General features: G+C 40.6%; 1 protein-coding gene across 1 annotated transcript in view; it reads left to right on the forward strand.

The window, feature by feature from the left end:
- Positions 1 to 2259: 2259 nt before the first annotated feature.
- The window catches only part of DNTT (DNA nucleotidylexotransferase), a 31602-nt gene continuing 17288 nt past the window's right edge, over positions 2260 to 16573 (forward strand). The window contains exons 1-5 of the mRNA XM_065920054.1: positions 2260 to 2480; positions 12527 to 12701; positions 13370 to 13498; positions 14769 to 14939; positions 16176 to 16247. Of these exons, the coding sequence (XP_065776126.1) occupies positions 2278 to 2480; positions 12527 to 12701; positions 13370 to 13498; positions 14769 to 14939; positions 16176 to 16247 (750 nt within the window). The 5' untranslated portion in view covers positions 2260 to 2277. The remainder of the gene's footprint in view (positions 2481 to 12526; positions 12702 to 13369; positions 13499 to 14768; positions 14940 to 16175; positions 16248 to 16573) is intronic.

Below are 16573 nucleotides of genomic sequence, written 5' to 3' on the forward strand. Positions count from 1 at the left end.
GGCAGCCCAAGGTCAGAGCCTGAGCTCTCAGTCATGTCTCTACACTTCTCCATCCCCTTTACCACTTAGATGACATACTGGTTCCTCCTTTCACCATCTCCTGGGGGTGAACATATCAATCCCAGACTCTTGCCAGAATGTTTTGCTTATGCCATGCTTTGGGGCCAGCTGGTATTCTCACATGAAGCATTCAGCACTTCAGTAACCAAACACCCACCAGTGAGGGCCACAGTGGACTCTCATCCTCAGGCGAGCAGTCACAGCACACTGGAACAGCAGAACTGCAGTGAAGGTCTAACCAGATGTACGAATCCCTTCTGAAACATTTCAATAAGCGGTTGTCTGGACTCTGCTGAAACAAGTTTCATGACTAGTAATATTTCACTGTGCAATGTGGCCTCTCTATTTTTAGCCAGCCCTAGTAAATAAAAAGTTCTTACTTGCAGAGAGTTAAAAGCTATTACTCTGCAAATTCAATCTGAAGATTTTTGATCTTTCTCTCTTAAGCAACACAGGCAGTTTTGCAAATGTTTGAAGGAAGCTGGCACATCCCTTTTCCCTGATATTCTGGTGAGGAGCTCATGTACTTGAAGGTAGCAACAGTCTCAAATATGGCAGAGTGAATCTTGTTGTTCAGTCACTCAGTTGTGTACGACTCTTTGGGACCCCATGGACTGCAGCATGCCAGGCTTCTCTGTCCTTTACCGTTTCCCAAAGCTTGCTCAAACTCACGTTCATTGAGTCAGTGATACCATCCAAATCTGGTCCTCTGTCGTCCCCTTCTCCTCCTGCCTTCAATCTTTCCAGCATCAGGGTCTTTTACAGTGAGTCTGCTATTTGCATTAGGTGGCCAAAATATTGGAACTCCAGCTTCAGCATCAGCCCTTCAATGAATATTCAGGATTGGTTTCCTTTAGGGTAGACTGGTAGGATCTCTTTGCTGTCCAAGGGACTCTTTTCCAACACCACAATTTGAAAACATCAATTGTTCAGCGCTCAGCCTTCTTTATGGTCCAGCTCTCACAACCATACATGATTACTGGAAAAACCACAGCTTTGACTATATGGACCCTTTTCGGCAAAGTAATGTCTCTGTTTTTTAATACACTGTCTAGGTTTGTCATAGCTTTTCTTCCAAGGAGCAAGCGTGAGCAGAGTTTAGATTTGCCAATGAGGGAGACACATGTAGAGGATGGCTTCTTGGTAGTTAAAGCACAGGTTTTATAATGAGATTAAATTCAATAATTTCCTGTTGATTAGTTCTGTGACCCTTAGCGAGTTGTTAAACCCAGTGGGGATGCTAGATAGTGTTGTTGTGGGATTCAATTAGCTAAGCTTGTAGGTGCTTGCTATGGCCACAGAGTAGATGCTCGGAAAATGAGATCCATGAAGTGTATTGATGAAAGACACTAATTTTATTTTGCACATAAAGTTTTGAAAATGTCTCTTTGTGGCAGTAATTCTCACCTAAAGATCATCCCATTTCATCCCATTGATTTTAGGCTTATATAACAGATTACTCAATCTCCTGAACAGACAACCTCAGTCTACTGAAAAAGCTGAGATATATATCATTTGGAACCTGAAGACTTAAATCAAGAGCTGGTTCTGCCTCTTGTTCTATGATCTTTAGTACACTGAGCGTTTGTCTTATCACTTATAAATCCACCAGCATAGCTGAAATGCCCACCATGAAATACAATGGAGCAATCAGAGGCAACAGATTGGAACACAGAGTGAATGGATCTGAAAGCAGAGTTCTGAGTAAAAAAAAAGAAAAAGTAATCAGCAGGATGGAAAATACAACATTGCCATTTATGCAAAATCAAAACAACCACACACAACGAATAACACCCTTGCAAGCTATAGAAATTCAATGTATTGCAGTGAGAGCAGAGAATGCAGACTATTCAGGAGATTTTAAAAATCATCAAAAATAAAGACAAGAGGGGTCTAAATAAATCTGTAATCAGTAAATTGATTAATTAATTAATAACATGGGAAGAATGATGCTTCCCTACCTTCCTCACAAAGTTATTCTGAGGATTTGATGAGATTATGCATAGGAAAGCCAAAGTTAATTTACCATTCCCATTATGATCCCCAGACTGGACAAATGAACAGAGATAGCAGTTCCCCCTGGATCTTGGGCAGGAAGCCATGAGCAGGGCAGGGCTGGGTGGGATGGTGAGATGACATCAGGGCTCCTCGTGAAGGAGGGGCAGGCTCTCCCTCTCCACTTGATGGCACAGCCAGAGGCAGCATCAGCTTCTTCCCATGGATCCGCTGTGCACAGCCTCCTCAGGCCCTCGGAAGAAGAGACCCAGGCAGGTGGGTGCCTCGATGGCCTCCCCTCCTCATGACATCAAGTTTCAAAATTTGGTCCTCTTCATTTTGGAGAAGAAAATGGGAACCACCCGCAGAAACTTCCTCATGGAGCTGGCTCGAAGGAAAGGATTCAGGGTTGAAAATGAGCTCAGGTAAGACATCACGAATTTTAGCTTGTGAATAAGCAGGGCGTTTGTGAACAGCTTCTTTGGGAACCCAAGGAATCTGTGTTTTCCTCCGCAAACAGAAGAGGTGATGTTCCCACTGGGAGAACAGGTATGAGATCAAAGAACAAATCTGAGGCAATCACTTAAGGGAAATAAGATCAGTGGGGATTTGATACAATTATAATGAAACCAGTTGGCACCAAAAGATAAAGTAATTTTTTTTTTTTGCCTTTCATTGTTATGAGATGAAGTATCAAGGAATGATAAACAGAAACCTAGTTGGAAAGTTCAGTGCTGAAACCACCGAGGTTTACTCTTGACTGAGCTGAACAAAAGCACCACTGAGTCCAAACAAAAACTGTCAGCTGCTTGGAGGCAGAAAGAATGGTTTGGTTGGTTGGCCAGCAAGCTGCACATCTGGCTGGGCTGAGGTGGGGAGTGTCTGTGCTGGGCTAGGACTGTAGTTGGCTCACCACAAGCACCCAAATGTGGCTTTGATCATGCTTTTCTGAACTGCAGTCTGAGTGGGATTCATAGAGAGAGGGATGCTGGTTAAAGATTCAGGGGTGGCTCTGTCCAAGGGTGAAAGACACCTTGATGAGAGTGATGAGCTCAGAGCCCAAATAAGAAAGCAACTGAAGCAACCATGCAGGGTTATGTAAGCTCTTCACGGGTCTCAAATAGATGGAAGAGAAAACCAAACAAAATCCAGACACAAATGGTTTTAGAACCTTCGCATAAATAATTCCAAACAGAATTGCCAGAGGGCTTGTAGTGAATAAACAATGAAATTGATGCAATTGGCTGGCCTTGATTGTCCAAGGAATAGATTGATCATATTTTTTTTTTCAGGAAAATGTATAAGAATTCTATGTGAAAATAAATTTTTGTCTTGAAAAAAATAAGTAAAACTGACAAGCATATCCTGATGAAGTGTCAGTTACAAATTGCTAGGGAAACATATGTCAAAAGTCAATCATCAAATATAAGTCAAATCTCACAGAAACACTTAATTTTTTTTACTAAAATGCCCCATTCAGAAATTCCTGAGTCTCCCATGGATTTCCTCACCCAATTTCTCTACACTTCCAGCAAGAGCTGACTGGTTTAGTTACAGGCACAGCTACGAGTAATGCACACGGTGGCTGAGGCAGGTAGGTGGAGAGACGACTGGAGGCAAGTTTCTTCTTTTGACAAGAAAACCCAAGAGGCAGCTCTGCTGCCAGGGACTGAGCCCAGCTGCTAGGGCGACAGAGGAAACTGGTGCACAGCAAGCCAACTGCTGCTGTGATGTGACTGTGGCAAAGTTCCCAGGCTGGCTGCTCAGAAGACACATTAAATACAAATGTGTTTTATGACACAAATATAAACCACAGGAAGCAGAAGTTCTAGCTCTCAAACGGAATTTCCATAGTTAGCTATATAGACTTTAATTGGAAAGGGCAATGAAGATTATTACAGGGGAAAATCTCTAGATAAAAAAATCTCTAGACCTCAGAGCCTGACTCTGACCCTTCCTAGCCGTGTGATGTGGGCAAGACCCCGCTCTCTCCTCTCTGACCTTAGATTCCTGACAAATGGTCTAGTCTGCCTGATGTGATACCAGATGCCATGATGGCTCTCAGTGTACCTGGATAAATTAGAACAGCTATGTAAATGTAAAGTGTGGCTGTTTTCTCCTTACTTAGCTGAATCCATTGACCTTTCCAGTAAAATCCTAAGTAGAGGACTCTCTCTCCACAATATGAACTAGGTCAAGTGACATAAACCAATAGAACAAAGACAGGAAGGAAACCCATCAAACTGGTTATTTGTGGGCATGAGGGTAGTAGTGAGAGGTTATGGCTGCTTTTATGCTCTCTGTTTTCCAAATTTTTTACAATGAACATATTTTTAAAATGAAAATAAAGGAAATTGTTATTTTAAAAGAAAGGATACTTCTCAAGAGGAACAGCTAGACCTCACCTTTTGATATAAAAGATTCAGAGAAAGAGGAGCTAAAAAAAGTTCTGAAAGGAGACAGTAATCTCCATAATTTCTAGTGCATTCTTTGGCTGCCAGGAGGGTTAAATCTGAGGAAAAATCTGATCCTTGCTTTACCTGAACCTGAACATACAGCTTAGAATTGGTTTGCCTGAATGTATCGAGCTCTCTGGAACTATTTAGTTTTCCAGCATATGTATACTGTATCTTTATAGTTGGATTGGACTTCATTAATATTTATGTTATATTGCCAAAGACATGCTATTCCAAGTACCATAGGAAGCTGGTTCTTAAAATATAAATAAAGGGCGGTATCAAGTTCTCTGAGGCATTTTTGCACGTTAATTTAAAAGGTTACTGAATTTTATTCCATGGCCAACACCCTAAACTTTAGAGCAACTTCGTAATATTCCAGTTCTCTAGGACAAGGTAGAGAAGGGTCAGAATCTAGTGTTTGTCACGTTCTTCTTTTATTCTTGATTCCAGTACTTTGAGCTGTTTCAAAACTTTATCAGTATCAACTCTCCTCTTTTTACATACTCACTAAGCTTACCATCTCTGTCTTGACCTAAATCGTTGATGCTGAAGAAGAAAGAGCCAGATAGGAAGGGTGGCTTCCCATGGTTACATCACCCAGCAGATGATCACTTTTTCTGAGTTCCACTGTTCAAGTAGTAGAAACCCATCAGAGGATACATTTCCCCTGCTTGCACCACCATAGTTTGTCTACAAGGCTATCTTTGAAAGGCACTGTTTGAATGAAAGCAAAATATACCACCATGCCATCACATGTTAAGTGTTCTGCTAGTACCCAAGTAGAAGACTTGAGCCTTGTGAACAAAGAGTTTAAAATCAGACAAGAGAGCCAGGAACTGTACCTTTGTTGTCACTTAGCATAAAAAGATAGCATAATGTATTTTCCTGGCATGTACTCATTTTCATCTTTTTAAAAAAATTAGAATTTTCCTACCCAATACTTAACTTCGAGCCTTCTTGGGTTTTTCATGCTGAACCCTCTTCCCTTTTGCAATAGTCATTACTGAATAGACTCTATTCTTACTGCCTTAATGAGTGTCCAGCTTTGTTTATCTTTGACAATGCCCTATCACTTCAGATTTTTGTTGTTTGAAATAAAAATATTAAAAGTCATTGTTTGGAAAATGAACACCAGATGAAAGAGCTATTATCTGCTTCAGAAAATATGATATTGAACTGGTCCTTCTCTAGGCCTCTTCTAAGTTTAGTGTCCAAACATATCTTCACTGGTTTCTCATTATGTTTTCTCACTCTTTCTCCTCCAACTTTGAATGTCTTCTCCCTACACTTCTCTGCATGTAAGACCTAAGACCCCTGGAAGCCTTTCTAGGGGAGGGAACTTCCTTCCTGGAACACAGGGTGATCCATGGCTTAGGGTTGGCCCCTGACTCTTCCACTTGGCTTTTGTCCTTATCCCTCCCCAACTCCACAAGGGAAAGGGTGTCATCTCGGCCGTTGTGTATACCTCATCTTCATACTTTGGACAATTTTCTTACACAGAGCAGGCTTCAGGAAATATTTGCTCAAAGAATACTTTATCTGGAGAATATAAAACCAAGCAAAGGAACTTATGACTACCAAGAGTAATTTTTGTCACTGAATTCTTTTTACAATGTTTGGTTACCTTTTGGTTACAGTATTACCTTTGTAATCAATGAAATAATGAAGACTTTATTTTTATAAGTTCAAGAGCATGCAGTGTAGACTCTAGTCCTGTTGTTGTTCTTTAGTCCCTAAGTTGTGTCTGACTCTTTGTGATCCCATGAACTGCAGCACGCCAGGCTTCCCTGTCTTTCACTATCTCCTGGAGTTTGTCCTGCTTTGGTTCAAATTACTTATTTCAAAATTTGTGAACTTTAAATTAATGTAAATGTTCATGGTCTCATTTAATGTGAGCAAAAAAATCAAGGCAAGACCCTCTCGGTCTTCAGTATATCAAGGACTGGAAATAAAAACTTGTCTTTACTGGTGCCAGTGTTAGTCACTCAGTCATGTCTGACTCTTTGCAACTCCATGGACTGTAGCCTGCCAGGCTCCTCTGTCCATGGAATTCTCCAGGCAAGAATACTGGAGTGGGTTGCCATTCTGTTCTCCAGCAATCTTCCTGACCCAGGAATAGAACCCAGGTCTCCTGTATTGCAGGCAGATTTTTTTTTACCATCTGAGCCACCAGGGAAGTCCCATTAGAGTGTGGGATAACACCAAATAAAACTACCTTGATTTTTCAGTGTCAGGGATTCTGAAACAGATCAGTTGCTAAGGAAATTGGCAGGAGGATTTTTTTTTTAAAAACTGTAAAAAACAAACAAACTGTAAACATCCCAGTTCAACTGTAAATAACTATTTTTTAAGTTATTGTTGACAAAATAAGTCCTATGTCAGATGGGAAGAATTAAGAATGACTTCTCCAGGGAAAGAAAACAGTTTTAAAGACAAAGAAAAAAGCAGGTGACCATCCATGAGAACTGGGGGAATCAGATAGAGATAGCAGTCTGGCTTCTCAAAAAAAAAAAAAAAAAAAAAGATGGCTGCCTATTTCTCCATGACGACTTTTTCTAATTGTGTCAAGAGGGGAACTAGAAAGAGAAAGAAAACTAGCAAGAGAAACTAGGGGAAGAAAATAAAAAATCAGGGATACTGGTATCTCAGAAAAAAAAAGTCAAAACTGAGATTTGTGAGTTAATCTCTCAACTTAGAGCTTTCTGAACATCTAAGGGTCATACTCATGATTCTTGTGATATCTTTTATCATGTGTATTATTATGTAACTACTGTGTTTCTTTTAACTGCCCCTAGTCTGAGTCATTATAATTTATCTCTAGCTTAAGGAATAAAAGCCATAAAATCATGGGTCTGATATACATAACTTAAAAATATAGATTTAATTAACACATAAACTTCTAAGATGTTCTGTTGTGTACTCCCTAAAATTGTCTCATGTACCTGCGGAGAAATGAGTGCTGCATGGGGGAACATTGCTGTAACTGAGCCCCGAGTCCAGCATGGGGATCCCATCTAAGCTGGGGCAGGTAGAGTGATCTTCCTCTCCAGCACTATTTCACAAGGTAAGAAGTCTGAGCTGCCCCTGAGAGAGGCCACTTAAAGGTGCTCAGGCGGCAGATGCTGCTGAGCCCAGGCTCCCAGCCACCCTCACCAAGGTGCCAGACTCTTGGGCTGCATGGAACATCAGTGTCTCCATCAGCTGCATATGGAACAGAAGGATTGCCCAGCTGAGCTGCCTGAATTCCTGACCCACAAATTGTGAGACATAACAAAATTGTTGCCTTTTAAAAGCTACTACATTTTGGGATAGGTGGTGTTGCACCAATAGATAACTAGAAGTGACTGACTACCGTACGTCAGAATCACCAAGGGAACTTGTCAAAATGTGCATTTCTGGGACCTAGGTGAGATTTACTGAATCTGAATCTCTGGTAATAGGACCCAGGCATATGAATTTTAGGCCAGCATCCTTGGTGCCTCTACAGACACTAGAATTTTAGAAACATTCCTTCAGAGCTATTCAGTTCAGTTTAGTCACTCAGTTGTGTCCAACTCTTTGCAACCCCATGGACTGCAGCACACCAGGCTTCCCTGTCCATCACCAACTCCCAGAGCTTGCTCAAACTCATGTCCATGGAGTCTGTGATGCCATCCAACCATCTTATCCTCTGTTGTCCCCTTCTCCTCCTGCCTTCAATCTTTCCCAGCATCAGGGTCTTTTCCAATGAGTCAGTTCTTCACATCAGGTGGCCAAAGTATTGGAGCTTCAGCTTCACCATCAGTCCTTCCAATGAATATTCAGGACTGATTTCCTTTAGGATGGACTGGTTGGGTCTCCTTGCAGTCCACGGGAATCTCAAGAGTCTTCTCCAACACCATAGTTCAAAAGCATCAATTCTTCGGCGCTCAGCTTTCTTTCTAGTCCAACTCTCACATCCATGCATGATCAATTCATTGTACCGGTGGTCTCTATGTTGACCATTACTATGAATATTGCCATGAGCTGGGCACCAGAAATGATTATTACCTGGCAGATTATAACACTGTCCCTGCCCTCAAAGATGCCAAGGACCAAGCCAAGTACATTTCAATTCAGCACCACTTAAAGAAGAGGGCTCTGCATGGTTTTCCCTGGGGGAAGCTGAAGGCCAAAGTCTAGTTCAGAATCTTTGTAATTGGTTCACAACTTCCCAAGCCTAGTCCAAGGCACAGTTAACAGGTCATGGCTAAGAAACTAGGTGACTTAGAGAAGGGAGATTTCAGAAACGGCCATCTCAGCAGGGCCTTGGGGTCTTTAGAAGACGTTGAGGATGGCTGCCTGAAGCTTGCTGCCACTTTTATCTTAAGAAGAAAGCTCAGGCCTTCAGGGGCAAGGCAGAGACTACCTCTGCCCCAATCTCAGGTTTATTTGCCGTTGAAAATTACATTCATGCATATTTGTTCCCTTACACAGAAAACTAACAAGAAACAATTCATGACAGAAAGTGAGAAAATATAGAAAATTACTTAAAACAAACAAAACCTCACGCAGGGGTCTAACCACAATCTAGTAGAACGTTAAGAGATTGCTCAAGTCATGCACACCTGGGTTTGAATCTTGCCTTCATGTGACCTCTGCAGGCCTTGGTTTTCTCATCTTCATTGTGATGATGATGGTGATGTTGATGATGATGATATTCACTCTGATGTTAGTCCTTTTGAGAAAAGGAAATGTTCTCACTGGAAAAAGCACAGAGTCACAGAGGGGTAGCTCAGTGTGGCTCAACACATGGGTTTTATTTTATTTTTTGGCCATGCCACGCAGGATATGGGATCTTAGTTCCCGACCAGGGATTGAACCCATGCCCCTGCTAGTCTTAACCACTGGACCATGAGGGAAGTCCCCAGAACACAGGTTCTAGATTAAAATGGACCTCAGATTAAATCTTTGCTCCACTAGTTATCAGCTGGGTGAATTTTTAATGTCTCTGAAGCTCTCTTTTCTTCTTATTAGAGATAATCATACCTACCTATCTCATAGAATTATTTACAATTAAATCAAGTAGTGTATGAAATTAATCTACAATGATTCTGTCACATGGTGATGTTCTATTAGTATCTTCAATACCAGAGTGCTCAGGGCAGAGAGAAAACCATTATACCAGCAAATAACTGTCACAACACAGCAGTAAGACATTGTGTGCAGAACACACCAGAGCAGGTGACCCTCCTTGGTAATGCTGTCTGCTAATGGCTCAGCATAGACAGTGAAAAAATACTTTATTGTGGTGGTCTGCAATGGAACCCACAATATCTCTGAGATACACCTGTACAATGATGTCAAAGTTTCTAAGACTGACTTTCAATCTCTTACTTTGTGGGAACCAGTGACAAACTGTAATAAAATCTGAATAACACAATGTGAATGTTTGTTTGATTTTTTTTGTTTTTGTATGTACTTGATTATTGTTGTTGTTGTTTTGTTTGCTAGTTGCTTAATGAGCAGAGGTTGGAAATCCAAATCGGAATCTTCTTTCATACTCTGCATAGCTTATATTCCTGAATAAGCTTATATGAATTCAGTAGGAGATGCGCATGGTCCTCATCCAATAGGGTGAGCTCAGACACCCCCACACTGTCCTGAGGAGTCCCAGGTGAAGAGGGACTGAGGGTGGTGGTACATGACTGGATGATGAGGGGCCTAAATTTAGAAGTTGAGCCCCAGAGCTCTTCCTCAGCACACCCATCCCCCTCTGAGGTTTAGACAAAACCTTATTTAGAAGAATAATAGTACTAATAAGAATAATAAACAATATAATAATATCATTTCTCTTCAAAGGGCAGAAACATAGAAAGAATAATACTGTCTAACCCTACTGATTCTTCTGTGGTTTTCTTCAAGTCTTGAGATAGACAATATTCCAAGAAGTTTACCATAAGTAGTCTTTGGAATCATACACACCTGGAATAGGGAAGCAGCTAGCCGTCTTCCCTTGGCCCTTTTAAAAGGTGGTTTTATCTCGACTATCTTCTGCCTGGGCCTGCTGCAAAACCTTGCCGTCTAGATGGTCTCAGCTCTGGTTTCCAGTCCCACCTCCCTCCCAGCGCCAGCCCCAGATCCCAACTGTCAGCCAGATATTTTCACTTGGGTCTCCAGCCATCCTTTCAAGGCAGCTTGCCTAAAATAAATTTCAATTTTGTTCCCCCACTCCTTCCTCCAAAGATATGGAACTTCCTAAATCCCTATTCCTACCAAAAGTGATAACACTTGAGTGTGATAGATAAGCTGGAGTAATAGTTGAGTCTATGCCCCACTTCACCTTTTATAGGTGATGCCAGCTGTCCATCATATGTCTTCTTTGCCTTCCTTTCTAGCACTGTAGGAACCAGACTAAGGTTTAAATCATCTTATATCTGGTCCAGTGATTCATCTTCTTAAGTAGCTCCCCAACCCATGATTCCCCCTCCAAATCATTGTATATACCAGATTAGTCTTTTAAAATAACACTGCAATGCTATCCATGTCCTGCTCACAAAACATTTCAGTGGCTCCATAATCCCAGAACATAAGATCCAGCTTTCTCAACCAGGCTTCTAAGACCCTCTGTAATGTAGTTACCCCACTTGCTCAGCCACATCTACAACTGCTTCCCAACAGAAATGCTTCATTCCAATCCAGGCCACTCTCCTTCCTTTGCTCTGACCTTTGAACCTTTTCTTCCAGGAGGATCTAAAGTGCTACCATCCTGGTACCTTATCCCTCCCATGCATCCAGACTAGGCACAAACAAATTCTACTTTTCTACAAAGCCATCCACCTCTCCCAACCCACACTAAATTATTTTCCCTCTTTGTAAAGCACTTGAAGGTCTTGACTATGTCATAATTTATTAACCAGCTGTTTCACAGAAGATGCTGATGCCCAGAAACTTTCCTTTTCTTGTTTGGTACCCAACCCCTTCCCATCACCACCACAGGGAACCTAGGACTGTGAATAGAACAGTGAACCAACAAATGCTCAGTGAATCTAAGAGTCAATCAAGAAAAGGAGAAGGAGGAAGAAGAAGTCAAGCAAGAGAAGTGGGAAAAAGAAGAAAAAATAATTCTATTTTTTTTCTCTTCAATGCCTATATATGCTATTTGCTTTTGCTATTTCCCAGATTTATAGACCATTTAAACTGAAGGAGCCCTAAAAATTATTAGTTCCAGTGATATAATGCTGATTTCAAAGACTTGTTTAAAAATAGAAATAACATATTGACCAGAAAAGACAATCAAAAAGGATAAATATCATTTACCAGCTGTGTGACCTTCAGGATGTCCTTAACCTCTCTGTTCTTCAGTTTCCTCATTTTTGAAGTGTGACTAGTATAATATTTACTTAAGAAGCTATGTGAGTATTAAAAGAGATGGTGTATGTGAAGTACTTGGACAGTGCTGAAATATGCTAAGTGCTCAGTGCTTTATTAGGGAAAAGATACAGGGTCTTACAACACAGAGTTGTGCTTTGAAAAACATTCAAAGCGCTATTTCCCAAAGGCTGGTCACCACCTATTAATGGCTTGTGAGATCAATTTAGTGGGATGTTATATCCATATCAACAGCTACATCTATATCTATTTTGGGTCATGGTATAGAATGTGTTTCTAACTGTGGATCACATACAAGTTTGAAAGGCACCAGATTAAAACTCTCTGCAAAATAAAAAGGAAATGGCACACCAAAGCCACAGGCAGAGTACAAGTTTCTAATTTAAGAATGATTTCATCCTCCATCTGCTCTGGACCTTTGTTTTCAACTAACATCACAATCTTACTAATGTTTTCTCAAGTTTTCTTGCATCTGATATGTAACATAGACCACGTTGCTATACTAATTGAAGTCGAATTCCCTGGCATCCCATGGACGCCTAGGTTCTCCATGCCTATGGTCAGGTCTACTGTGCATCTTTCTCCATCGGATGGAATGCTCTGAACACCTCAGGGAAAAGAGGAGAGGTTCTCATTTTGAAAGTCTCTGTCTTATTCTGCAGTGCTTCTGTCACCCACGTTGTAGCAGAAAACAACTCTGGTTCAGAGGTTCTCGAGTGGCTTCAGGTACAAAACATAAGAGCCAGCTCACAGCTAGAACTCCTTGATGTCTCCTGGCTGATCGAAAGTATGGGAGCAGGAAAACCAGTGGAGATTACAGGAAAACACCAGCTTGTTGTAAGTGTCCTGAAAGTGGTTGTATGTGGACTATAGACTCAACAGACTTGAGTTAAACCCCAGGTTCCCTGCTTGCTCCCTGTGTGAACTTTGGCAAGTCACTTAGCTCTTCTGAGCTTCGGTTTCTTTCTTTATGTTATGAGAACAGTATTGCCTGCCTATCTTGTAAGATGGCTTATGAGGATTAGAATAACACACATGTAAAGTGCTTAAGATTGAGCCTGATCTATATATGCACTTAATAAATGGTAGCTATTTTTACAAACAAGTCTATACGAAAATAATTCAAAATATTGAAGTCTTGATGTTCTAGCAGCCAGAAAAGTAGAAGGTTCTTATTTTTTTTCTTACCATGATCATTTATAAAGAAAAAAATTAAACTCTTAGTTCCAAACCCTTCACCAATGGATCCTAACTATGTAAGTTCACAGAAAAGGAAAATGATGTTTAATCGGTAGTTCTTTTTCATGTTACTTTTTCAGATCACAAAAATAATACATGTTAATTATAGCAATTTCAAATGTTAGAAATGCATATAACATAAAACTTGAGCCTCGATAGTATTATTCTCTTTCCAGAGACAATTACCATTGAACTGCCTCTTATTTTTCTTCATACACATCTATTGCTATTTTTTATTTAAAATAGATGCTTATACATTTGTTTAGGTGAGAACAGACTATTCAGCTACCCCAAACCCAGACTTCCAGAAGACTCCGCTACTTGCTGTAAAAAAGATCTCCCAGTACGCGTGTCAGAGAAGAACCACCTTAAACAACTATAACCACATATTCACGGTAATGGAGCTTTACAACAACACCTGTAGCAAACGTAAGGCTTGCTGCTTCTTTCTGTGGATCTCCAATTAAATTATGAATTTTCTTGAAAATCTAGGAAGGTTTCCCCCATTCTTACCCACTCCCCTAACATGATCTCTGGTTCCTCTTTCTGTCAAGAATGGGTCTCCTTCTATTACGGAAATAGATAACATATTTAGAGCATATTCTTTAGAGAAAGTAACCTACAATTTATTGGGAGTTGTCATTAATGGATGCAACACTTATCAAAGGCAAATATTCTGAATAACTAAATACATACTGTAATTAGTCCACTACATAGTAAGAGCAAATTGCATAGAAATAGCTTTGTGCATAAACAGCTTTGTTGGGAAGACATAAGATTGAGAGTCAGCAGACCTGGGTTCAGCCTGATATTAACTATCTTGGGCAAGTCAGTTCCTATCTCTGAGCCTGTTTCCTCATCTGCTTAATAAAAAATTAGGTAGATCATCTCTAAAACCCCATTCAGCCCTGAAGTTTCATAATTATTCTTCAAAATGACCTGAACAAAACCATAACTGCTTATCTTCCAGCCTACAACCAGTAGTCAAATGGATAAAACATGCATTAGTAGATTGAATACAGAACTTCTCCTTTCTAAAATTCTAGCCCCAGGTGTGCAAGGAAGACCAGGAAATTGCAGCTACTGGGCACCCTGAGGATCAAGCCACACAGCTGTAGCTACTTCCTCCTCTGCCAGAAATGCAAACATGCCCTACCTTAAATAACCCCCTACCTTAAATAACCCTGCCTGCGGGTTTGTGCTACTTCTGATCATACCCATTCACTCAACAAGTCTATACTAAGTGCTGACTGTTTCACCAACAAGTTAAGAGATAGGATTTTCCAGTGATCCAGGCAGACTCCTGGCCACAGGCTGGTGGGAAGGAAAGTCAGCAAACAGGGAAGGATCTTGTCAAGTGATAACTAGGAAGATGCAGTAAGCAAGAAGTCATTTTTCAGTTAAATCATTCCTGAATATCTAATGGCAGAGAATTCCAAGTTTCCTTACGAAGCATGCTGTGGTCTGTCTTTTCAGCTCAACTCCCCTCATCCAACCAGGGAGGAGTGAAAAAGTATAGGACATCCAATCCTGACCTTTGAGGAAACAGTCACGAGGCATTCTAATATTTAACAGAGAGCAAGAGGCATTTGCAAGGGACTGCTGGCTTGGAGGCTAGGGGCTAGGAAACAGACTGCATTTTGCTCATCTGGTTTTATTCTTTAGGATGCCTTTGAGATACTGGCTGAAAATTCTGAGTTTAAAGAAAATGAAGACTCTTATGTGACATTTATGAGAGCAGCTTCTGTACTTAAATCTCTGCCATTCACAATCATCAGTATGAAGGACACAGAAGGAATTCCCTGCCTGGGGGACAAGGTGAAGTGTATCATAGAGGTAAGGGTGAAAGGTGATTCGTTCCAGCTCCTAATAGGTAGCTACCAAGGGAGGGAGAGAGATGCAGTTAATAAATTTTCCTGTTAACTATATAGATGTGGTATTCATTACTTATTTTCATTTCTAATTTAAATTATATATATATATATATATATAATATATATATATATATATATTACATAAATAGCTACACATGTATATGTATCATTCATACCCCAATATTATCTCACCTGGAGCTATGTGGGGCCAGCTAGTGAGAAAATAACTCTCCTGCATTATTAATCACAGTGAAAGTCTCTAATGACCTAAAAGCTCAACAGGAGGGGATGCTATGAGTTAAAACACAGGCTGTGTGAAAAACCTCAATTCCATTCAGCAGCCATTGCCCTCCAGAATAGTAGTGGGTATGAGGGATAGTGGAGCTGATTCTGTATTTCTACCTGTGTGTTCTAAGAGGAGAGCCAGGGATAGTTAGTTATTAAATAATGTTTAAGGGTTCCCTGGCAAGGCAAATTGGTCATCCAAGAGGAAGTTTCAGTGTAGTCAGATGCAAGGCAAATTATTCAAGGGAGGAAAATTAATCCTAACTCCATTTAGAGGAGGTTGGATGGCTCTGGGGCTTCCCAGTTGGCACAATGGTAAAGAATCCACCTACCAATGTAGAAGACACAGGAAACGTGGATTTGATCCCTGGGTTGAGAAGAACCCTTGGAGAAGGAAATGGCAACCCACTCCAATATTCTTGCCTGGAAAATTCCATGGCCAGTGGAGCTGGGCAGGCCATAGTTGACGGGGTCGCAAAGAGTTGGACATGTCTGAAGTTACTTAGCATGCACGGGTGGCTCTGAGCTAGACATCATAAGGACTTGAACTTGAATTATCTTTTCAATAGGTCCAAAGTTAACCCAATCAGATGAAAAGTCCTCTTGTTTCAACTAGTTCATATCCAATAAAAAGAAAATCATCTCAAATATTTAGACACCCCTTTGTCAGTGAACATTTTCGTTTGGTGTTCCAATCATTCTGTACCTTCCTCCCTGAGGATTATAAAGAGGTCCTTGGAAATATAATAACCCGAGATTTTAACTGTCTTGTTTTCTCTAGATCAGCTAAGAAAACATCCTTTATGCCATAGGTATATTTAGTGAAAAATTAAGCTACTATATCTGGGCATTTGAAAATCTCAGATTGCGATTAACATCACTAGTGTAAAATGCTTTTCAAACGTCCATGCAGGAAATTATTGAAGATGGAGAAAGTTCTGAAGTTAAAGCTGTGTTAAATGATGAACGATATCAGTCCTTCAAAGTAAGTGATTTGTACATGTATTTATAAAAAATGGGTTTTCAGTTGATCCTATTATTCCAAGTAGTTATACTGATCAGCTTGAGGTGCCATAACATAAAGCCACAGACTGTGGGACTTAACACATGATTTTTTTTTCGTAGTTTTAAAGGCTGGAAGTCTGAGATCAAGGTGCTGGCATGACTGGGCTCTGCTTAGGGCTGTCTTCTTGGTTTACAGACAGCCTCCTTCTCAACATCCCCTCATAAGACACACACAAGGAGAGAGCAAATTCTCTGGTCTCTTCTTATAAAGGCACTAATCCCAGCAGGAAGACCCCACCCTCATGA

Source organism: Muntiacus reevesi, chromosome 2, assembly GCF_963930625.1.
Source record: "Muntiacus reevesi chromosome 2, mMunRee1.1, whole genome shotgun sequence".
In the NCBI taxonomy this organism is placed as follows: Eukaryota; Metazoa; Chordata; class Mammalia; order Artiodactyla; family Cervidae; genus Muntiacus; species Muntiacus reevesi.